The 23823-nt window shown below is 44.1% G+C and overlaps 1 protein-coding gene and 1 long non-coding RNA gene across 52 annotated transcripts in view; one reads left to right on the top strand and one right to left on the bottom strand.

The window, feature by feature from the left end:
- Nucleotides 1-23823, top strand: part of LOC124417089 — a 102109-nt gene that overhangs the window by 18904 nt on the left and 59382 nt on the right. For 22 of the 50 annotated variants that reach the window (XR_006930888.1, XR_006930865.1, XR_006930863.1 and 19 more), the window contains exons 1-9: nt 3986-4066; nt 4881-5085; nt 6287-6432; nt 11078-12857; nt 13951-14264; nt 16170-16392; nt 19124-19211; nt 19782-19841; nt 22194-23268. This is a non-coding gene — a long non-coding RNA (uncharacterized LOC124417089). Of the gene's footprint in view, nt 1-3985; nt 4067-4880; nt 5086-6254; nt 6433-11077; nt 12858-13619; nt 13699-13950; nt 14265-16169; nt 16393-19123; nt 19212-19781; nt 19842-22193; nt 23269-23823 lie in introns of those variants that run through there. The other 28 variants (XR_006930867.1, XR_006930878.1, XR_006930873.1 and 25 more) reach the window with 19 other exon arrangements.
- Nucleotides 6-6172, bottom strand: GPR55 (G protein-coupled receptor 55). 2 transcript variants are annotated; one of them, XM_046898568.1, is made up of 3 exons: nt 6099-6172; nt 4863-5071; nt 6-2350 (listed from the first exon to the last, which is right to left on the bottom strand). In XM_046898568.1, the coding sequence occupies exon 3, from the start codon at nt 2341-2343 to the stop codon at nt 1426-1428; it is 918 nt and encodes a 305-aa protein (XP_046754524.1). In that variant the 5' UTR covers nt 2344-2350; nt 4863-5071; nt 6099-6172; the 3' UTR covers nt 6-1425. The 2 variants fall into 2 exon arrangements, with proteins under 2 accessions (XP_046754524.1, XP_046754525.1); XM_046898569.1 differs by having other exon boundaries at nt 4863-6172.

The raw sequence follows: 23823 nt of genomic DNA, 5'->3' as shown, positions 1-23823 counted from the left end.
AATCATACGTTTCACACATACAGTTTATTTTCTAGAACATGTTATTTCCAAAACACACATTTCATATGCAAAGTAATGCAAAAAGTACAAGAAAGGCTATCTCATACTGAAAAGGATGCAGGTTTCTGAATGACGGAGACAGTAGCAAATAATGTTTTGCAGACCTCCTGTTTTGTAAAGCTTTTACTCGAGCATAACAGCAGATAATGGCAAAGGTGATGATAAAAACCTTTGTTTGTCTGAGCTCCTCTCATGACTCAGCTGTGGCAATATCTAGTATTAACAAGCTTTAAAGCCCTCTCAGGGCCAAATGTACAAATGGCCCAAAGGCAGTGACATACCAGAAGAGCTGGCCCAGGGTGATTAAGGCACGTCCAGAGACATTTTGTGAAATGGAAAGCCCAGGCTAGGAGGGTTCCTCTGAGGAAGGAGTGCGATAGAGCTGATCCAGTGTTTCGTCTGGGAGCCTGGAGTACGTCAGAGAAGTGCTCCCAAACTATATTTCATGTTTGTGATATTGTAGTTGCTTACCTATGTCTTCTTCCCTAAGAAAGAATGAGAAGACAGGCAGAAAACTTTCATACATCTTGTTATGTCTTAGAATGAATACCTACGCTTCAGTATGTACAGTCTTTCACTAAATGCAGTATTTGAAGGGGTTATTTTGTTTTTTATGTGCAAAAGCTGTTTTTAAGTTGCAGGATAAAACCATGCAGGTTCCTTAGCGACAATTATCAGAAAGGTTTGTTGTTCATTGCTGTTACCCAAGATAGGGTGTTGTATAAAGAGATGTTGTCATGTACTGGGCAGCCTGGTCATCTGTGAAACAGCCCTGGCTGGTGTATGATGGTTTATAATGCTTACGGGAGGGCCAGCCAAGATGTTGGAGCAAATGAGCTCCAACAGAGACCTTCTGCACGGTTTCCAGAAGGAAAGAGCAGAGCCAGACTTTTGGCCAGATACTTTCTGTATCTCTCAGTTACCTTCTAAGTTAGCAAGAAGGTGTTGAAGTTATTTCTGGGTTTGACTGGCCCAAAGCAACAAGTTTCTGACCACACTGGTGAAAGGAAAACCACTGTGGCGATGGTAAAGGCTGATTTAAATTGGCAGTCCAGTGACCTTGGTAGTTTTCCTCTGACAAGCCTTTCAGATTTAGTAGATTGCATCAAGGCTAATGCTTCTTTTGGCATCACTGATATTTTCATAATGCTGGTTCTTTTTTCCCCATATTCTTCCCCTTTGATCTCTAAAAATGAAGACAAATATTCACATTCATGAGAAAAATATTGTCCTTCTCCCTCCTGTGCACTTCCTGCAATGGCCAAGCTGGCCTTACTGCCACATCAGGAATAATGCTGTCTGTGTCCCATCTGCACAGCAAGTGGCAGCTGAGGAAGAGGCATTCTTCTACTGCAAAAGGTCCTGTCATGTGGCACATGGCTTAAAGACAGGGCATCGTTCAATAATTTTTTTCAGGTGTGTTTTTTCACGGAATTCTTTGGCAGCAAAGTAATAGAAGATGGCGTCCAGGCAGCAGTTGAGGTTGGCTAGTATCATTGACAACTGGATGAAGAGGCTGATGGTCTGTTTCAAGCGGCAGTCCACTATCACATGCTGTCTTACCAGGCACTGTAGGCAGATCGCAAGATGGACAGGTGTGAAACATACCAAAAAGACAACAAGGTTGATGATAATGACTCGTAAGGAATCTGCTTTCTCTTTGGCTCTGTTTTTGTGATTCAGAAGAATCCATATGTTTTGTGCAGAGCAGAAAACCATCACTGAGAGTGGAATCAGAAATCCGAAGATCTCCACAGAAACGATGAGAGGGACACTCCAGGCCTCATCTGACATGTTGTGAAAACATTTTAAAGAATCTTTCTTTTGAAACACATATATTGGGCTGCTGCAAAGCCAAGTTACTGCCCAGATAAAACAGCAAATCAAGATTGCCCACCTGGGGGACTGGTTAGCTCGACCTTCAAATGGATGCTTTAAGCAGATATATCTGTCAACAGTAATGCAAACAATGATGAAGATACTGCCGTAGGTATTGACGAAGTACAGTGACTGTATAAACGCACACAGGAGTCCGGGTGCTTCTGCAACAGAGTAGTGCAGCTTAAGTGGGAGGGAGAGAAGCAGCAGAACATCCGCAAGTGCCAGATTGATCATGTAGATTGAGGTTTTGGTTTGTTTCTTCCAAAAGCAGCAGAATACTGAGAGGGCCAGGGTGTTGAGAACCAAGCCAAGAATGAAGGTGGGAATGGAGATCCCAAACCGGAGGGTCTCTGCTAATCTGTCGATGCTTGTAAAGTTGCATTCCCCACTGATGTTGGTCATCTCCCCCCTAAACCACAGAGAGAACAGGTTAGAGATGTGTAAGGCTCCCAATGAACTCCTCTATGTATCTTGATACATCTTTTATTTAGGTGTGAACTGAATAATGGTATTTTCTAGCTGGTATTTAGCCTTCAGCATTGGTTAAATATTGGATTTGCAAGTGCTTTAAATTGCAATTGATGGCCTTGGATAGTCTGGCAAAGATCAGCAAATGGAAGACGTATCTTGATAGTTCTTAAAAATATATATATCATTTGTGTGGAATAAATGTTATAATTCTTAAATATATACATACATATATGTCTTAACAAACTATTCCTTACAAATACTTTCTATAACCTCTTTAGACTTAGAATCACATTTAATTCTAATGAAGAAGAAAAAAAAATAGGTTCAGGTTTTCAGTTGAGCTCGACCAAACAAGTAGCTCAAAGTAAATTTTAGGAATAAGTGAAGAGTTTCTGAGACAAATTTGATCAAGAGAAGAATCTGCTTTGGAGAGCGGAAAGTGACGTGTACCTCATAAGCACTACCAAATGGACCTGGACTTCTCTACAGAAGCAAAAAAACAGTTAGTGAAATAATTTTTGCTTACTTGGCTAAAATAGAAAAAGAAAGAGAGAAAGAGCAAGTAGAAATACTAACAGAGGATGTAGCCACATGCTTTGCCAAACCTTCTACCTCTGCTTTTCATACACATGCTGGTGTTGTGCTGGACTACGGAGGTGGGGGACTTAGGGCAATCAGTGGGTGATAATGGGAATATCTGAAGTAGATGATCTGGGAATATCACTGCATCTGAACAGAGAATGTATTCAGAGTTTAACAAGCTCATGCTGGTAAATAATCTTGTTTCCAGCTCAAGTTACTAAAGTAACTGGCACATAAATCTGAAGTTCCAACCTAAGAAATACAAAGTATGTTATTGGTGTATCTGGAAAAGGATCAGTCTAGCCTATCTGTTAAAGGAAATGAAACCAAACATGATTTAGGCAAAAGTAGAAGTTTTAGGCCAAATCTTCCCTCAGATTTTTAAATAAAAGAGAAACTGAAAACATGATAGCCTAAATGAGGCCTTGGCAGATCTTGCCAGATCATTAACTTCTTTGATGAAGTATCTGCTTTTTCCGATAAGGCAAAGGCTGAAGGTCAAAGACACTTGCACTAGAAACTGTGATTGAGCTGCGCTAGAAATAACTAAATACCACTAGATATACTTGGGATTTGAGCAAGGGTGTTAAGTAGGTGAGGAAATGTTTACAAGAAAGCTGGTAAGGCCTACAGACAGGCTGAATGAAGGTTAATAGGGATATATACACAAATTCACCCAGCCCGGTCCTTAGCAGGTTCACCTGGCCACCCCTGCTGGTATGGGTGCAACATGCAGGGAGGTGCTGTTGGCCATGGGGCAAGATCTAGCTGGCACCTCCAGAGGACTGAGGAAATAGCAACTTTCCTCTGAATGTAGGAAATGCAAAAGGAAGTCTGACTGTTATCAGTGGATTTATCTGTCGGAAATGAGAACAAAAAGAAAACCTTGGTTTGCTAGTCAGACTGAGATTGAGTCAGTCTCTTTGAGCTAGCAAGGTGAGGCAGCTGCTTAGAAAGTCATGTGATTGTGGTGCATGGTAAGTGAGAGAATGCCACTAGAGCTGTGGATGCACAAGTGCCAGATGTGCCAGGGAGTCATGGGCAGAAGCTGCTGTTACCTGGGCCAGGACAGGTAAGAGGAGATGGGGGTGTTGTGTTGTCGTGCGAGCTTGTGTGTCCTGTGGCCAGGAGCACCCATCTAGGTGGGGAGATCAGATGGCATGAAACATTTTGGGGGAGCAACAACAGCTGTTAATCTAGCACTAGATAAATATCAGAAGATTGCTTGTGGCGTCCCTTAAAAGTATGAGCTTTCATTCTGTTACCACATTTCTGGATCCCCAAATGCTTTTTCTTCAGAATTCATTATCACAAAATTACAGACAGCACTGCTCCTGAAAATAATTTCAGGAAGGTGTAGCCAGCCTTTAAAGTGATGGTTCCAGGTGTTCACCTCCACTGCCCGATTCTCTATAGCCTGAGGCTTTTGATCCCATAGCCCACCCCAAATTTAAATGTCATGTCTTGAGCAACCCACGGGAATTGCTTGCAAACTGCCTGCATGGAGCAACGTTTGCCCGAAGTTATCCAAGGAATCATTTCCACTGACAAATAAGCTTAGTCATCTGATAAGCTTCATCTTTGTCACAGAGTCCAAATGATTAACAAAAATACTGAAGCTGAGGTACAGAACTGAATACATCTTTCCCGTCAGATTGAGGAGTACCTCGTGGCGTGTTGATCACTCATTATGTATAAGTTTCATACAGATAATATTTTCTTCATTTGGTCATGAGAATTTCTTTAGAGACAGCGCCCAAAGCCTGCTTCCCCCACACCCAGTCAGCGTTGGCTGACTGTCAGAAAAGAAAGTCCAATTACTTCCATTTCAATTATTCTCAGACAAACCTGTGTGGGTTGATACTTACTGCTGAGATGTTGTTTAGGTGCTCACAACAGATTCTCCAGCGGGTGACTCCAGTCCAAATACTGAAGCCAGGCTCAGTGATCTATCATTTCCCAACTCCTCTTCCACCTTCTTAAGAGACAGCGTGTTTTCTCTTCTGAAGAGAATCTTCTCTGCCCTTTAAGAGCTTCCTGAAGAAAATTGCCTGCAGCCCCAGGATTGTTTCAGCTTCTGGAAGTCAAAGGGTAATGTCAGAGCCTGGACTTAGCACCTCTGAAGGTGGACTGCATGAGCTGGAGCAGACCCAGTGCTGTCACTGCTCCGCTTGTTCTTAATTCTTCCTACTGAGTGAGGATTTTCCACTTCCTATGCACTACTCAAGTAGTAACGGTTTACCAATGAGCAGAAGCTGGTGGTTAAGCTAGCAGCAAATGTAATGATCTAGGAACACCAAGGTTTTATAGTACTAGCTTTGCTGATTATTATTATTATTATTATTATTTGCAATACAATAGGGTGCATGAATGGTTTTCCTTTTGTAGCTCAGATTTGACCTCATCTCGCTCTAGCTGGGCTTCTCCCAAGTCTGTATGCTAGCACAGGTTGGGGATGATGAATAAGGGCATAGTAATCCATGAAAGCTTCATTCGTACAAAAGTCTTCATCATTAAAGCTATGACTTAGTCTAAATGTAGGTGTAGCTTTAATAAGGAAATGTTAATCAGATGACAGAACACAGCAAACCAATCATTCTTGATCTAGCTATAATACAAAAGAGGAATGAGGGAAATTCAGGTTACTGCTTCAGCAGGGACTTTTACAGCACTTACCATAATCACCCTTTGATAATTACAAACCATGTAATGTTATTGCTATGAAGCAGACTTTGTATCTGTTTTCTAGATCATTATTCAGGTTAGATATATGTTATTCTCTCCTGGATGCTCGAGATAACAGAAAGATGGCTTAGTGCAATAAAATGTCATAAGTCCATATCTGCTATATATTTTATCTGTAGCTGGAGAATCTCTTACCACCTTATACCAAACATTTTGATTGCGATAGAATATATCTATCCTTTTCTCTGAAACTAAAAATCTTTTTATTCTCTAAGACAAACCACGCTATGTAGTTCATTAATTTTTTATCCTTATAAGAAATAATTATCAGACAAGCCTAAAAATAATACTCTGCACTCAATGCTAGTGTATAATTGCTGGGAAAAAAAAAAAATCAATTAAAAGACAAACTCTTCTACCTGAATCTTAGCGAGGAGGTCGGCAGGATTTGCTTCAGTCCAGGTTGTTCTACAGAACACGAGAGCATTTGCTTAGACCATGCTCTGCCAGTACTCTTACTAAATAACCACATCCTTCTTTTCTTCTCACTCTTTTTTTTTTTCCCTATTTCAAAGGGTGCAGCTCTGTTTTGTGTTTCTTTATATAGACGAGTGAAGGTGAGAGAGTGTAAACTCTTGAATCCTCAGCTGTTTCCAGCAAGTACTTGGCGTGGAGGGAGCAGTTCGTTCCTGGAGCCAGGCCTGGCTTTGGACTGGCCTTCACTTGGTGTGAAGCAGCCAAGAGTTGTTACAGGTATGTGGTGGCTACCCCCAAACTGCAGATTGTTCATTGTGCTGGAGGGGAGATGGACAAGTAGAAAGTTGTAGGAGAGACAGTCATAGAAAGAGGGCTTTTCCCCCCAGTTCTGTACAATTTGCATGCTGGAAATCAGCGGTTCTGCACTCAGCTGCTTCTGAAAGATTCAGCTACTTACATGTGTGCAGCTGTTAAACTATTTAAAGCCAATTCAGGTGTTTGGTTCGTGGCTGGAAGGCAGCAAACAAATGCTCACTGGCAAGAGGAGCGAGGTGTGCAGAGCTCTAACCGAGTACCTATGTATGAGTCACACAGTAGGCAGGACACACTCTCAAAATGTGCTGACTCCCAACACACGGTCCCAATGAACTCCCAACACATACAAAGCTTTCAGAGATTTTTCACTATTAGCACTTCCCTAACGGGGTGTGAAGATCTTCCCCTGCTCTGGGAGCTGTCGTTTAATGTACAGCATTTGGAAAGGTAATTGTGCTTACAAAGACTGAAACAGCAGAAAAATGGCAGTGTCAATCCATTGCCATTTTCAGGAGCTAACAGACAAGGGTGTAATGCTGAGGGGGACTCAAAGCTGCTGGTCTCAATCCCTGGTTGGCTGTCAGGCAGTCATGGTTGTACCAAGTGACATAATACACTGGAGAGAAAATGTAATTGCTGATCGATTACATAGTGATGTTCTCCTAAACAATAACTGTACCTCCACACAGCGGAACTGTAAGAAGAAAAAACCCTAAGTACAGTGTCTTATATATAAGTATATATACGTATATACGTGACATTTGGCACTTTACATGTATGAGTAGAAGCAGTCCGTCCTCGGACCTCCTCCGGTTGGAGTGTGAAACTCACCTGCTGGTGCCAGGAACCACTGCTCTGTGTTGTGGTAACTGCTGGCTGCTCATTTACCTTACACATTGCAATACTCCACTGAGGCAGCAAACTTAGGAAGAAAAAAAAAAGTAGCTCTAAATAGCTCTAAGTGACATTTTTCACATTGCCACCTGTCTTTGGAGGTAATGTAATCTTTATAGGGAAGTTCTGTTCTTACCACAGAAAAAGTAGCGCTGGTACTGTGGCTGCGGGACTTGGAGAAGAAAAATAAATACATTTCTGAACCTTTTTTTTCTACCTGTCTCATCTGCAAATGAGATTGGAAGAAAAAATAAAGGAAAATTGAGAACCCAAGCAGAGTAGAGCTTGTACCAGGATCATGCAGCCAAGGAAATAAAGCTAGTATGATTCATATCATTTGGGAAACAGGTTATAGAACTGGGAGGTTCCAAGGGCTTTCCAACTTCTGTCTTCTCTGAGCTGTGGGCTAGCTATGTGTCTCAGCAACAGACCGTACTGACTCTGAAGTCATGAAAAGAAATCTAAGAGTGCAACTAAACATTAACTTAACATTTTGCTCAAGGAGGTTGTGGATGCCCCATCCCTGGAGGCATTCAAGGCCAGGCTGGATGTGGCTCTGGGCAGCCTGGGCTGGTGGTTGGCAACCCTGCACGTAGCAGGCAGTTGGAACTCGACGATCATTGTGGTCCTTTTCAACCCAGGCCATTCTATGATTCTATAATTAAAAATGCATTCTAATTCCCAGCGCTGCCTTTGCTCCCAGGAATGGATTCATTGCTCATGACTTTGCAAATTTCCCCCTCGGTGTGCTTGGTGAAGCAGAGCTAAAAAATCAGCATTTCTGCACACCAACCGCATGGTTGCTAAGTTGGCAGTTTGCTTGTGATATGTGTGGGTGCATCGCTTGTATGTAAGCACATAATTTGTTGGTACACAGATAAGTTGTGCTTTTGCAGGCTAGCTCTTCATTTATAACTAGTACAGTTTAAATCTAGAGCACGTCTAATCTGGGCAAGCTGTGAATGACTCACTGCCATACCTGCAGATAAATTATCAGCTGAGAAATTAGAGTTTGTTTCCCCTTCTCTTTGGTGGCTGTTTGTTTAATTTTTCCCAGTGAGTGCTATATGTGATCATGCCCAGCAGGGAAGATTTCTGTGAGTCTGGCGTTCCCAGTGCGTTTATCACTCTGAAGTTCTGCTCACTAAATGCTCGATTCCAGAGATGCAGGCAGATACGTATACCTCTGAGGTTTTTGATGGGAAGGAGATAGGATGTTATTGTTTGCTTCAGTTTTTTGCTTCTCTTTTTTTTTTTTAAATTAACCACAGAATTGTGGTAAATGCCTATTACTAGCCCTGCCTAGATACAACTGTTTCATCAACCTTACCCTTTTGTCATTATTGCACTGCAGCTAGAAAACAAATAGTGGTCAGTGGGAAAGAAATAACCTAAATAAAAGTCTGAGTAACTAGAAGGAAGTACTCAAGCAAACAACTTACAAAGCTTATGGCAAAGATAAGGCTGAGAGACTGTTCAGCCTGGAGAAAACGGGGGATTTCATCAATGCTTACATGTTTATAATGGGTGGGAGTCAAGTGGATGGGGCTGGGTTCTTTGCAGTGGTGCCCAGCAAGGGGCAATGGGCACAAAGTGGAACACAGGAAGCTCAATACAAACACAAGGAGGAAAACCTTTTTGAGGGTGACAGAGCCTTGGAATAGGCCGCCCAGAATGCTGCTGGGGTCTACTTCTCTGGAGATACTCAGGACCTGCCTGGACACTTCCCTGTGCAACCTGCTGTAGGGAACTTGCTTTAGCAGTGGGGTTGTGCTCAGTGATCTCCAGATGCCCCTTCCAGCCCCTGCAATTCTGTGCTTCTGTGGGTTTCTTTAGAGACTGGTGATTTTTCTCCACGTGTTATCCTTTATGTGCAAGTGCTGCTGTTGCTAAGCCAGGCAGCACTTGTTATTTTCAAGGACTCAAAGTGCGTTTCAGAGGAAACGCATCCATACATTGCGAAACCACATTCATTTGCATTACAGCAGCATGAATGCTGCTGTTCTTTTTTTAGTGGAAAATATATCAAAGCAAATTTGCAGTTCAGTTTTCACAAATGTCTAAAATATGTGCTTGTTTGTATTTAATGGCCAGAATGGAATGAACTTGGTTTCAGATCTAGAATTAGGATGCTCAAATGCAAATGAATCAGATTTCAAAGATGAGGTCTGACAGATTTCTGTGTCACTCTGGAGGCGTGTGTGACTTGCTCTCCCCCATAACTATAAAACATAGACTTAGTCATCCAGAGCAAAAAGAGTCAAGGAAAGACATTGTCCAGTGAAGAGCTGGAAGGTGAGTGAAAAACTGTGTTCATCCTTGGGAAGAAATTCTGGATGCAATGAAGAAGTGGAAGGTTCATCAGCCCAGACCTGAGTCTAAGCCTACCTCAGAGTAATCACTGTGGCTGGCATCTGATATTTTTGTGTGTCGTAAAGGTTTCAAATGCTGGATGGACAAACTGAGTTAAGATATTAAGTTGTCTTGATCTGAGCAAGTTACCATGGCTTGCTACCACAAAATTGGCCTCTTTTTAGGAGGCCATCTTCTGATTCTGGCTCATCAGTGTGCTTGTGGAAAGGAGAACTACCCAAAGAGCCAGTGATGGGGAACAGCCAAATTCAGCCTCTGCGACATAGAGACCTTTAATGGCAACAAATAACAGTAGCTCTTGGAGCTGGCCGCCTATGAGTATAGAACTACGGCAGTAATATTTCTGAGGCACAAATCCTCAAGCTGTATCTGACCCAGAAGTTCACCAACAGGACACCAAGCATAAAGTGTGCAGCTTCAGAGGGCCACAATCCACATCTGAGAGACAGAGCAGCTTGCACCTTGTCAAAGCACTTCTGGTCATGGATGTACCAAAAGGCTACAACTTCTCTTGGCTGTTCATAGCCAGGCAAGCTGTGAGCTCAGCCCGAGCGAAACTGTGTAAGAATAGACACGGGGCTTCCCGAGTGAACAATATACACAGAGCTAGCTGCACAAATGTGTTTTGCAGCCTGCTCCAGTGGTATATTCCAGCACACCCCACCTGTGCCAGCTGAGAAAATTTGTGGCTACTCTATTGGCTTTGGTGAAGCCCAGGGCAGATGCAGCCTACCAAAATGCACATGATTCTTACAGGTGTTTCCATGGGATTTGTACAGAGGGTATCTTTGGAGGAGCACAGTGGAATGGGAAAAATGTGAAATTACTGTGTTGATCTTCTAAAGTAGAGAACAACTTCTGTGTTATGAAAATGCTATGCTTACTGAACAGTGGCACTGCTGGAAGAAGTGGTGTACAAAAACCTGAGGTTTCAAAGGAAGCACTGGCAAATTTCACATCCACCTGGTAAGAGGAAATAATGGTTTGCAGCAGAATGGGTACAAGGAATGCTGGGATCTGAGCAGGTGGACCACGCAGCTCCTTGGCAAGTCTCTGAGCTCTCAGGCTCCTGTGGGTTACAGTGTCGTATTGCAGGATATTTCTCCTGCCAGACAGTACGTGGTTCTTAGACATTATTCTTTTTCCTCACAGCAGGAGAGATCAGAACAGAGAGTGATGTTACGACCACAGTCTGCACCATAGATCATACTGTAATAAATGGCGTATAGAATATGTTTTCTTCCTTAGAGCACCTAAAAAACTCTTTTCTTCCCAACCTTTTGCATTGCATTTGATGATGAATAATAAGACGACAAATATAATTTTCTTTGCATTTCAGTTATACCAAGTATTACCTGACCACTGTTGACTACTGGAAATCAACAGCCTTCACTACAGTCTCACATAGAGGGGTGGCAGTGAAGAAAAGTGGCAGCAGCCATGCTACCCACGCCTGCCTTGCACAGTCATTCCTGTACTTCGTGTGGAGCTGCCTTGTCTGCAGGGTTTATGCACACCCAGTGCTATGACTTCCTGAAAGATGTATTTCTGTTGAATGGCTTGAATTGAGAAAGTGCTGACTTGTAGAGAAACTGCGCTTTTTTTCCCCCTTGTTTTCTGTAACATTTCCTTATCCATCTCTCTTCAGTGTAGGGCTGGGATTTCTGGACAGAAAGCTTTAGACACCCAAGCCTATAACTGCAATGGACTGGAGTTGAATTAAAATCACAGGTTTGCCTAAGAGCAACATTTCCCACATCTGCAGTGTGGCCTGGACTATTGCAGATAAGAGTGAAGTCTGCCATTGTACATCTGTGAGCTTCCTTGCAAGGGGTCCACTTGGGCATTTTTGTTCTTCAGCACCCTAGAAATGTGAAAATGTTTATTACCAGCAAGCTGCAGTTCATGATTTATCTTGTGGTTAACAGGGTTTAACTTGTGATACCACTTCTGCAGTATTTGATGGGAAAGGCCAGGTACGCTGCTGCTTGATTGAAGGTGGCTGGGATTTCCCTCTTCTTTCACTGGGTGCCCCTCAAGTCTGGAGGGGCTAGATGGACAAGTGCTCCCTTTTAGGGCCTGACAAGATAGTGTTCTCATGTTTTTGAAAGCAGTGATTACCAGAATTGCTCAATGTTGTAGAAGAGTGGGACCTCATGAAAGCCATGGCCTGAGGCAACGACTAATTAATGTTATCTCAGCGTTGCTGTATGTGTGTGTGTACCTTTCACACTGCTTGCTAGCTCACTTGTCGAGAGTGAGAAGGATGTATGAGAGCATGAGAAATCAAACCTAGTTTGTGACTAATAGATCTGATAGGGATCCCTTAGTAGTTATCATACAGCAGATTCAGATCCGTCTCAGGAGTTTAAGAACATAAACATTAAATATAGCCGTACTCTTTGTGGTCTCCTCATTGAAGTTCTTCTGACAGTAAGCCAGGAAAGCTGTTACTAATTTAATGTGAGACTATTTAATAGGAGAACTTTCATCTGCCTTGCACCTGTATGCTACGGAAGTCTAAAACACGTTGTAGCTAGATAAGGGGTGTTTATCTCTTTCCTTCTGAGCCAATGCCACTGAAAGGAACTAGTTGGCTGATTCCAGCTAAGGAGCACTGGGTTGGATAGAAATTAGTGTACTGTGAAAAGCATCACTCAAACTGTCTGCATTGAGATGTTTTGGGATCTTTGCAGAATATGCTGCTTCCATTGCAGTTTAAAACACTTTTCCATGCTATAATTATCTCTTTGTTGTTGTACCCTGTTTAAGTCAATTTGGTCACTGTTACAGAAGGTTTGTGAAGGTCTGAAATTGCTGACATAGAGCAAGCCTTTAGGGGAAGCCACAGCTTGCAATCTCTATCGTCTCAAAGCCCAAGCCCAAGTTTTCAAGGCAATGCCGTGCATGTAGCCGGATGGAAGCATCAAAGCCCATTGCCCTTGAGTCCAGTTCTTACCATCCTGCATTGGCAGTGCTCTGTGGGCACATGAAATTCCTCAGCTCCAAGAGAAAGAAGCCAGAGCATGTGGCTGTCCACAAAGAACATCTCCTGTGCTTGTTTGCTGCTAGATTGATGAGCAAAACTGCCTGTGAAAGAAGCAGACATAAAATAAGAGGTAAATCATTTTCTCTTAAAACTAAGTGGATCTTAGTTAACAGTTATTCTAGGATTCTGTAGGGGGAAAAAAGAGTAAAATCAATTATCAATATGTTTCATTAATGTGTGTCGTCTTTGCACTCTGGGATTTTCCCATTTTAGCTGGTGTAATGCCGAGTTGCCACTACATTTTTATTGTTTTCAGACCAATGTGTTTTCAACTGTGCTTTAATGTTTGGCTGAGCATGTGTCAAAGGATTGCAGAGGAATGAGACCAGCTCTGACACCACACAGTGCGATTAAAATGTGTGGTGCTGCCCAAGGGACAGGGGTGTGTGAGGCACGAGCTGAGGCTCCTTCTTCATACTGGTGCTGTCTCAGCTGGATGATGGCAATTAGTATGCCTGTAGCTCCCATGTTGGCTTAGCTTGGTGTTTTTCTTGAAGTTTCTGCACAAATTGCTCTTGTCACAGCCAAAGTACACTGTCGGGGTGCACGTTTCAGTGCACACTGCCCAGTCTGCATCCCCTCATCTTGGGGGTGATCTCACTTAGATCTCTGGGTATGACAATGAGAATGTCAACCTTGCTGCTGCCACAGTGGATCCTGAGAAATCCCAGAGCACTGAAGTCCCAGATTTAATCACTGAGATGTTTATGGGTGCTTCTGAGAAATAGAAAGTGCCCAAGAGGAGCTTGTCAGACAAGACAAAAAGAAAAGACAAAAAAGAAAGTTTAAGAAAATGCTTACAAGGAGTGATTCCTGCCTTTACTTGAGATAGGTTGGAGTGGTTGCCTATGTAGGCAGGGGAAATACAACACGACAGCGCCATCTTGAGGAAGTGAACAAGAGGCGTCAAGGTGAGTCTTGTTTTCGTGGTTCTTCCTCTCTCGATATAGAAATATATATATATCACATTTTGTTCTGGCTGCCTGCCACTGGCAAGTGTCTTTACACTCGAGTTAGAGTGAACAAATGGCTTTGGAAGTAAAAATGCACTTCATGTGCGCATAATGATGTCACTTACAATGATAACCTTCCAGCTTTCTGCTGCAAATCAAATGCTAGAGGTTTATTTGTAATGTTGAAAAGGTCTATTCCCTTTATCACAGGTGCATTCTTATAAACAGCCTGTATAGAAAAGCCTCATAACATGAAAGGCATAAAGAAGGCAAAAGTGCAGGAAAGTGAAAAACCCCAACCAAATGAGAAGAACCTCTCAAATTGCCAAACTAATGGAGTGGCTGAAACTGCCACGCAACCAAAGACAGGCGTTTTCTGAACAACGAGTAAAGCAACAACAACGACAAAAATCTTATGGAACAGAAGGAACTTCATCAGGTTGATTTCTCTTGGGTGGTTCCTAACACCAAGCAAGCACTGCTTGTAGAGTGACTGTTCCAAGGTGGATGAGAAACTCATGAAGGTAGGCCATCGGGTAGGAATTTAATTGTACTATTGCCTTGAAGTCTTGTGTTTTGTACTCCTCCCTGACTGCAAGGGTTAATTGGTATTAACACACCATGAGTGACACATTTTGGTCTTAGCAAAAAGGGACTTCAGATTCTTAGAGTGGTCCTTCATGGACCTGTGCTCATCAGCCATCAGTGTAGTCAAAGCAAGTCAGACAGCTGGAAACCCTTTCTCCAGTGTTGCTATTGTGATGATGGACTTACATTTTCTAGGCCAGAGGAAGAAGTTCCTTTGCAAACCATTTCACTGAGCCTAAACCTACAATTGGGATTGTTCTGAAGCACCAAGATACGCAGTGGCAGCTGTGCAGATACTCCTCCAGTTCTGCCTTAGTTTTGGCACGGTGGACTTGTTAATCAGTCACTAGTGAAACATAAAAGCTCAGCTTGCTCATCACTTTAGCCTTGGCAGAGTTTTCCTGGTGAAATGAGAGCCATGTGGGGTGCCCCATGGTGCATGGTACTAACATTACACTGTACCTCTGCAAATCTTACCATTCTGCATTGTTTAACAACAACAACAACAACAACAAAAAAGCCTTAAACTGAAGTTAATTTAACACCACAACACACTGCCTCACAGCTTTGACATTCTGAAGGCAGCAGTTGTATTGCTGTGTTTTGCACAGCTCGCCGTGCAGCATCTGTCACCTCTCTCTGATCTCCCACAGCAGTGGGTGGGAATGCCAGCCTTCTGTAGCCTGAGGGAAGGGGCTTTACCCTTCTGCCTCTCATTCATGTCTGATGACTTACAGTCAGAAAATTGGTGCATAAAAGAGCAAATGTAACAATTCTGTGAAAAAGCAGTTCAATTTTCAGATTTTCATGTAACCTTTGTACTCATAGGAGTTAGAATAATTCATAATGCTGCAGAGCAAATGGATGTAGTTTATGGATGAATGAGCATATTGCTTTATAATGATATTTCTTTATGTTGTTACATGTTATGAAAACTACTTTCCCTGTTTGCAGTCTCCTAAGTATTTCAAATGGTACTGACAAGTTGGATTTGGGAAAGGAAGAATGCAGTGGGTCATAAAGTTGTATGCATAGTTTTACATGTAAGATCTAGGTCTTAGAGCAGCTTGGAGATGGAGCATGACTAGGGATGAGATGGGAGGTTATGTAGGAAAAAAAGTCCATATAGTTATAGAATAAGTAATTATATGAGGTTTTGGGGAGCAGTGTTCAGTCTTGGGTGCCTCTCCTAAAAAAAAATAGAGAAAAATACAGAGCAGCCCAATTCAAGATAATTGTGAAAAGAAGTGGCTGAGCACAGAGCACAAACACTGAAGTGTGGAGGGCATAAATAGGTCTTCAAACACATTCATAGTAGCTATTAAGATGAAGGGAGTAGATAGTTTGCTATATCCCCACTGCAGGTGGGAAAAGAAATAATGGCTTTACACTGCAGCTGGAAATGCTCTGCTCAGAAACTAAAATAAACTCTTGTAGCTGAAGATAGCTGAGCACCAGAAATACCCCTTGCTGTGAGGTGTTATTAAAAGAAAGACACATTTCTGCATGTTGTAACATGGGAATGCTTCAGCTGGCCCTTCTTTAGATGGCCTCTTCTTGCCTTTTCTGCAAGTCTGTGTTTTCACATGCAAAAGACTGGGTTGAATTAAAGGTATTGCCCTGGATAATGTGACAGCTGCATGTGTGTTAGTACTGAGGATGCAAAGAAGACCCTAGCTAATCAGGCTCCTTGAGTACCAATCAGTGTAATGCCAGTGACATAAACTCTTACCTTAGTATGAGTCCTCCTTATTTTCTACAAGTTGGCAGTAGCCCTTTAACCAGTGACATAGATTTCATATGCTGTGCCTAATTTTGAACGGATTTGCTTCCTCATGCAGCCTGGAAGTCAGCAGTCACCCTCCCCATACACACCATCACACTTTATAAAAAGCAACCAAACAGCAGACGGATACAAAAAAGGGGAGGGAGACGGAAAGGAAAAAGGATGTGATGAGGAATTAATGCCATTTTTCTTCAGATGCATCTTTGCCATGTGTCATATGTAGACAAGAGAATGTGCTACTGAAGAGGACCTTTCTGGGCTACTCTCAAGAAACTGAGGTAAAGGAGCATGGATCTTATTTTTGTGTTAGATCTTGTTGTTTAAAGGGCATTAGCTCTAACTTGCACTGCTAATTCTGCCTGGTTAAAAACAAAAGGTAATATCTGCATGGAGCTTTTTCTCCTAGAAGGATCGATCATTTGACATCATTTAACTAATATTTAAAGATCTGAATGTATATTATTCTATTGTGAAAAGTACTAGCGCTGGAAAAGATGAGGGTAGAAATACCATGCAGCTGCGGCAGACAGGTGGAGATCTGAGGCTTGCTGCTAATTGTTGACCAAGTCACTCTTTGCGGATCATAATCTAGAAAATAGCCACACAGAAGACAGTGTGGTCACCTCTGTGCCTATAAACTAATGACACTTTTTTTTCTTCATTCTAATATGCCCAATTATGTAAGATGAAAATTTAGGCAGTGTTGTACATGTGAGGGAGTTCTTTCAGCAGAGCTTGTTTGGCTCTTCTCCAAACCCTGGTGTATAAAGCAATAGTTCCAACAAACACGATACAACCAGAGTTAGTAAAATCACAGTGTAACTGGACCTCTCACCTTCAGTGTTTTCCATTCTTCTTGGCTCTCTCCAGTTCTTAACGCATTTCTTCACTATCATGATGGGCTGCAAAAAGAGATTTTTGTCCTCTTTTCTGTGCTTGTTGTAGGAAGTTCATCAGATCAGGATAGTGGAGAAGGTGTTTGATTAAAGTCAAATTCATTCTGATAGGTGCTGACTGCAGCTCATGAGATAGCATGTAGTCAAAAGACAGCTTTTTGTGACTACAGATAGAGAGAAATTAAAATTACAGCTGATAATCATGGGACAACTACATGAAGATGTATTATGGACTGTTATCTGCTAACACAGATTCACAACAATCACATGCATACATACTCTTCTGATAAATACAACAATAGTTTCAAGAGCTTTGTCAGGATGGATTTCAAGAGGCATGTCAGACCTTGCTGCTGACAGAGGTCAGGCTTCCCTCTAGCGGTTTGTTACCTTCTACGCAGCCCCATAGCATAACTAACTCGGGCCTTTTAGGTTTCATAGCTCTACTTAGCTTTTGACAGGTGTATGTGGGTGCAGGTGTTTCCCATTCAGAGCAGCCTGTGGCTCAGCAGGATGTACCTGTTGAGAGCTGGCTGCAGTTGGCCTCTCTTGCTCTGGCACATATGGGGGCATGTGTGCTGACTGTGCTCCGAAACGTGGAAGTCAATAGTCTATTTGGATTGTTAGTTTTTGAAGATAATTCTATGTGTATAAAAAGTGACTCCGTTTGCTCACTGAAGGCAAAAATAGCTCCTGATGCGCTGTTATATGCAAAGAGAGACCTAAGGCACAGACCCCAGTAACCTGGGAAGGTTTCTGTAGGTTTACAGTCCATCACAGCAAGGATGGCCTTCTTTTCAGCTTTGCAGTTTGGTGCCAAGGCCCTGTGTCTGTCCTTTCCTGGGCTCAGAAGCTGTTCATTACACCTGTGTTTGTGTAAGCGGCATTGCAGCTGGGACTGGGCCAGCAGAGGACGTGCTGGAGTCACATTTCCCACCAGCCTGAAATCACTAATATAGTATGAGGGCCTTATGTCTGAGCCAAAGGAAAGACGTCTGGCTTCTAGTGACTGATGCAGATGTTCTTAAAAGACCCAATCAGTGAGAAGTGTAGGAACACAGCTCCTTCAAACACTTGTAAAGGTAACTTGAGTGCAGAGACAAATCGCTGCACTCCAAACCAAACCATTCAACCAACCTACCAAAAAAACCCCACCAAAAACAAAGCAAAAAATGCCCTAAGTCTGAAAATCCCAACTGGAGAACACTGACCGGACCTTCTGGCCCATGCAGAACATCTCTGAATCAGGAGTTCAAAAAATAAAGCAGTTTACACGAAATAAGGCATCTGCTAATCTACCAGTGCCTCCTGTTCAGAAATACTAGTCACGGGGGACTCCTAATTCCTCTAGTTTTGCAAACCTTATGCATCAGGAACTGAACTTACGTAAAAGTTTTTGTCCTTCCCCTCATGCAGACCGCAGCCTCTGCCATTTCTCCCAGATGCTTACCTGCTTTCTTTTCCCCTTACATCCTTCATGTGCCGCTGCTACATTTTGTCACCAGCTTAGGGAAGAAAGCAGGAAAAGGCATTTTCCTGCTTTCTTCCCTAATTTTCTCCCTACACCAAGTTTTACTAACTTTTAATTCACTTTTCACTGGAGTCTGAGAGTTGCGTTCACAACACTTTCTCTCAAATCAGTATTATTACAAATAATAGAGGATGATTCACGGGGAGTTTTTCTTTGCCTAATGTTTTAAAATGAACCTTGAAATATCTTTGTTTTCCTTCCTTTTTTTTTTCTGTTTTTTTCTTCTTATTTTTGTGTGACAGCTTTGTGGTCAGCTGACATTGATGAAGTAACCAACATCTCATATTTGTTGGTCTTGAACTGGTTGTTTATTGAGTGAAATAATTTAATATCCTGAGCTTTGCTGGTCGAAGGCTGCTCTGGCACCAGGTGGAGAAGCAAAGGGGTAGATGAGGAAGCTAGAGGCTGCACTCCCATATTGTACGTTGATGCCATGCTGACTGTGGAACTCAGCGCTAAACCAGGGCAGAGAGGATGACCTGGTCACTGGGGTTGGGACTTCTGCTGTGCTTGTTGTTTAATATGGGCAGGTTGGAGGAGCAGACCTGGAATAACCTTTGCACTGTCCTGGTTCCTCCTTAGGCAAAGGGTGATTAGCAGTCCTGTAAAACCATGCTGGCCCTGTGTTAGCGTCTGATGGAGGCTGCTGGCCTTTGCTGACATTGGAAAGGTGGGTGAGGTTGCACCAGCAATAGCACTAATGCTGCTTTTAGAGAAAAGCGCTGGAGTTTCATGACACCAAGGCTCCCTGCTGCCTGTGTCAGCACAGGTTATAAACATGTTCAACAGCAAGAGGGTAAATACTGGCCTGAGGACAAGCTTTAGCAGCTGCTGCTCTTACCTGCGAATTCACCTTTATGATAAGAGAAAGTGTGTGGTTTTCACTTGCATGCACCCCCCCCCCCAAAGTATATCTGTCGGCCCTGCTGCTTGCCCTTCCTTCCATGATCCGCAGTAACTGTGGGGCAGCTGGTGGCTGTCAGTGAGAGGTGCTGTGGAAAGGAGCAGGCTTGCACAGCTCAACCCTTCACAAGCCCACGGCTTAAAAGAAAATAGCCATGTGCTGTGGTTTTAACATCTGTCCTGACAGAAATCCTCTGTGATGATTCGGTTTGTCAGTGTGCTCACGCCTCCAAATAGTGGGGGTACAGGTTCACAGGCAGCCAGTCTTATGGGAAGATCTGACTTTGGAGTTCCTTTTCTTAGTAAACATAAGGTAACCACCACATCTTGGTTTTAGATAAGGGACAGTTCTCTGAAAAGGAAAGAAAAAGAATGTGAGAGACGGTGCTAAAGACAGGTAGGAGTTGAGTAGTGCTTGCAGAATTCTTTGTCTTGCATTTGTTATGATTGCTTTTTTGTTTGTTTATTTTGCTTCCTATCAGCTCCCCAGCTCAATTTTAGGTGCATGGGAAGAAGCTCTTGTGGTTTCTCCTTCTGTATTACTGAGTGATGTACTATGTGAGAGATGAAAATGGAAGGAACTTGGCCAAGCACAAGAGTGACAAACGTTATTTAGCATCTTCAGTTTCACACAGCCCTGTCTGGAAGCAGAGCAGCAATTCCTCTTTCCATCAGTTTTGCGAAAAGAAAAGACAAAACAAGAAAAGAAAATAACAGCTGAAGAGGGAAATGTTTCAAGGGGAGCTAGAGTGAGATAGTGAGATACCAGCGGGTTGTGTGTCTATGAGGAAGAGGAAGGTGTTGAAATACACCACTGGAGAAAAATCAGCCTTGGCTTTACTGACCCTGGGTTGCCCTGTGCTGCTCTGCCAACCAAAAGCGTCATCTGCTCTTCCTAAAGGGAGCACATCCACCATCCACCCAACAAGGAAGTTACAGATGTGCCGGCAGGTGCTCTCCTCCTGGCTGCACTGCGGGTCCCTGGGCTTTGCCTGCCACTGGGGTTTGGGAACAAGACCCCTGAGGTCATGGGTAGTGCCACTCAGACCTCATATGGTCACTGGCCAGAACCTGAAAGGGAGCAGCCCTGAAGTGGTTAAAATTAAGGTCTTAATTCTTCTGTAATTACTTGGTTGCCATTGAGAGAAGTAGAAGGGCACTGAACATCAGCTGTGTTTATATTGTTGACTGGAGCTGCAGTGAAATATCTGATTTACTGTAATGGTGTAGAGTGAAGAGGAATCTCTTTCTTCCTGCCCCAAGATCACTGCTGGCCGTTAGCAGCTCCTGCTGGTGCTGCCCTGCCCATGGTGGCTGCTGAGCAGCTGTCCGTTGCTGCCTGTGCTGTGAAGCTAGATGAGACGGTGCAGTTCCCTTCCTTCCGCCACCCAGGGCTGTTCTCAGAAGAAATGGCCAAATAAGCCTCGGTACAGACAGCAGTATAAACTTAAGCAGGCCATGAAATAGCTCTGGCAATGTGGAGGAGCAGTGCAATCCACATGGGTGTGCATAATGAAGTCCTGCCCATACGAAACGTGATGTCTCTGTGCTGGAGACATGAAGTAAGGCCTCCCTGATGGGGCCCAGAGAAAGGCCCACCAGTCCTTCAGTTCCTGCCCAGTGCAATGTGACTGCTGGTGGAGATGTGGTGTTGCTGGATCCCATTTTTGTGTGTTAACAAGTGGCTTTGAGCTGTGATACCCACAAGTCCAAAAGACCTACAATGTTGTAGTTGTGGTTTTGAGCCTGATAACAGTCATGCTTGAAATATCTGTGCCAAACTTCAATCCAAACTGAAACAAACTTCTATCTTGCTTGAAAACTGAGGGCCAGAAGGGCTACATTGGTAGAAAAAATTGCCAGAGAAAAGTGACATGAGAGCTTTGAAGCTGGTAAAGCTGCTGACAGAGCACTGTATTTCAGGCAGATGCATCTGCAGATGCTGCAGCCTGTTAGTGCCTTCATGGAGGGCAAGGAGCACATGGTGTCAGATGCTATCCCTGGCTGGTGTGTGAGCTGCCCATGTGGGACAGCTGCTCCCATCGCAGTCACTCAGTGATGGTTCTGAGCCCTCATTCAGAAACTGAGGCACATGGGAATGCTTTTGACTCAGGCTAACAACTGTGAGCCGCCCTGATTTTCACTTCCCCAGCAGTGTCCTCTTTCTGTCTATGATGAAAGCATCTCTGAACTGTGTCATAGTTTCTTGGTGAGAGCTTTCACACTTTCCCCCCACACCTGACATTCAGTTGAACTCTCATTTTTCAGTTAGCTGTCCCAACTGTGCTTGACATCAGGGTTCAGTTAAAGTGTGACAGCAATGGAAAGCCCCAGGCTGGAAAATTGGTGTGAGATATCATCAGACCTCAGTGAGTGACAGCATGAAAGCTGGAGGTCATTTTGGATGTTATCCCATGGTCTGTCTGCGTCCCAGCTTGTGCAGCCACCTCTGGTGTGCTGCAGCAGCTCTGCACGTGCTGTCAGGTGATTTGGTTTTGGCAACCTGTCCGTTCAGTGCTCGTGTGGAGTGTGAGCTGGCTGCCTTCATACAATCACAGAACGATTTGGGTTGGAAGGGACCTTACAGCCCACTCATTTCCAACCCCCTGCCCTGGGCTGGTTACCCTCCACCAGATCAGGCTGCCCAGGGCCCCATCCAACCAAAGCCTCCAGGGATGGGGCACAGTTTCTTTGGGCAGCCTGTGCCAGTGTCTCACCGCTTCCTGAGTACAGAATTTCTTTCCTTCAGGCCACGGTGGATGAATTGGTATCTTGTCAACAAGCGGTCACATCCCCCTCATCTTCTGGTGGTTACTAAGCTCACCAGAGGTGCTGGAAAATGGTAAATTGCTGCTTCTTCCTCACTGCTTGCTACATCCCTTAGCCCTTCTGTGTGTGAGAGCTTGGCCAGATGGTTATAGGTTTGGAAGGAAGCTCAAAAGCTCTAGGAGGAAAAAGGTGAGCAAGCTGAACAGTGCAATCCAGTATTTTGGCTGGGGAGATGGAGTGTGTTTCTCCATCGTGCACTTGGTGTATGTGCCACATATCTCAACCTCAGCACGACCAAATCCCTCACTGCCCACAACTCCCCCTGGATCGCCCCTGTCAAAGAGCGCAGAACAGAGATTTGGGGCCTGTTTCAAAGTGACAGGACCACCCCACACCAGCACAGCCTGGCTGTCCCATCCGTGGCCCCAGCAAGCATCTGAGGCCTTCCCTCTCTGTGCACCTCACAGTTTGACGTGAGGTACATGTGGTTAGAAAGTTTGGCCATCTGGCCAATGGTGTGCATTTTGTGCAAGCAGCTGCCAGAGGAAGGGGTGTTACTTGGAGCGAGACCGCTGAGCAGAATCTGCTGAAAATACTTTGTAGTCAGCTTTGTGTCTCCCCCACCCATTTAATTAGCGGTTAGTGGAGGAGCAGTGTTTTTTTTTCCTGCTGCATCTAAAGTAACTGTTTGCTGTTTGTGCAGCGCTTTCACCTCTGAACAGCTCGCACCCGAGTCGGTGAGACCGCAGGTGCAGAGAAAACACTGGCAATCCGCTATTCCAAACCTGCTCCCTCCGCACGAATCCCACCACAGAGGGGTGAATCTTGAAGATTTGTTAAGTTTTATTTGGGAGCAGCCCATCAAACTGAGCTCACAAAAGTATTCTGTGTGTATGTCACTGCAGTGGTGCCGGAGATCCATCAGCACACAGGGCTAGGGCCTCACTGTACGTTGGGCTGGGGCAGGAGGAGATAGTCATCTGTGCACGGAGTGCTTTGATGTTTGTTGAGAAAAGGAAGGAGCAGAAGCAGGGAGTAACCAACCTCCTTCAAAGGTGAGCTTTGTCATCAGAACCTCTTTGTCATCCCACTCTTCGCTGTGCTGTGAACAAAGGCTGGATGTTGCTTGCAGATTTTCATGACAACCGAGCAGCTTTCCCCATTGCTGTCTGAATCTCTGGCAAGTGCAGTGAGAAGCCCGCAGCCCCCAGAAGCTGCCCAGCCTTTGCTCCCATCCTGCCCAAGTGGACGGAGGGCTCTGCCCAGTGGCTGCCTGCAGCAGGGTTCCTCCCTGAGGGGTTTCTTCCTGTTGCCACTTTTCTTGAGCAGGAGGAGGCAAGGCTGAGCTGGGTGTGGGGCTGGAAGGCAGCAGCCAGGCTCAGCCTATGAGCAGCTGGAAGCCCAGCCCAGGCTCAGGAGGTATGGGTGGAGGAGTGCAGGTGGTTTGCACATCCCATCCCAGAGCACGTGCTGCTGTTTGAGCATCGTTACAGGGGGGGCTGGTTAGTTGTTTTGCCTCCCTTGCTCTTTGTAAGTGCATCATGGGGTTCCTGCAGTGCTCTGCTTTTGAAGATCCCAGTCTCTGCTGCAGCCTGCGCTCCCTGCCCGTT

This window comes from Gallus gallus, chromosome 9 (assembly GCF_016699485.2).
Source record: "Gallus gallus isolate bGalGal1 chromosome 9, bGalGal1.mat.broiler.GRCg7b, whole genome shotgun sequence".
Lineage (NCBI taxonomy): Eukaryota > Metazoa > Chordata > Aves > Galliformes > Phasianidae > Gallus > Gallus gallus.
This window is presented reverse-complemented; position numbering and strand designations above follow the sequence as displayed.

Bases quoted from the DNA above. Each gene is read 5' to 3' on its own strand.
- GPR55 (XM_046898569.1), bottom strand. From the start codon at position 2,343: ATGACCAACATCAGTGGGGAATGCAACTTTACAAGCATCGACAGATTA.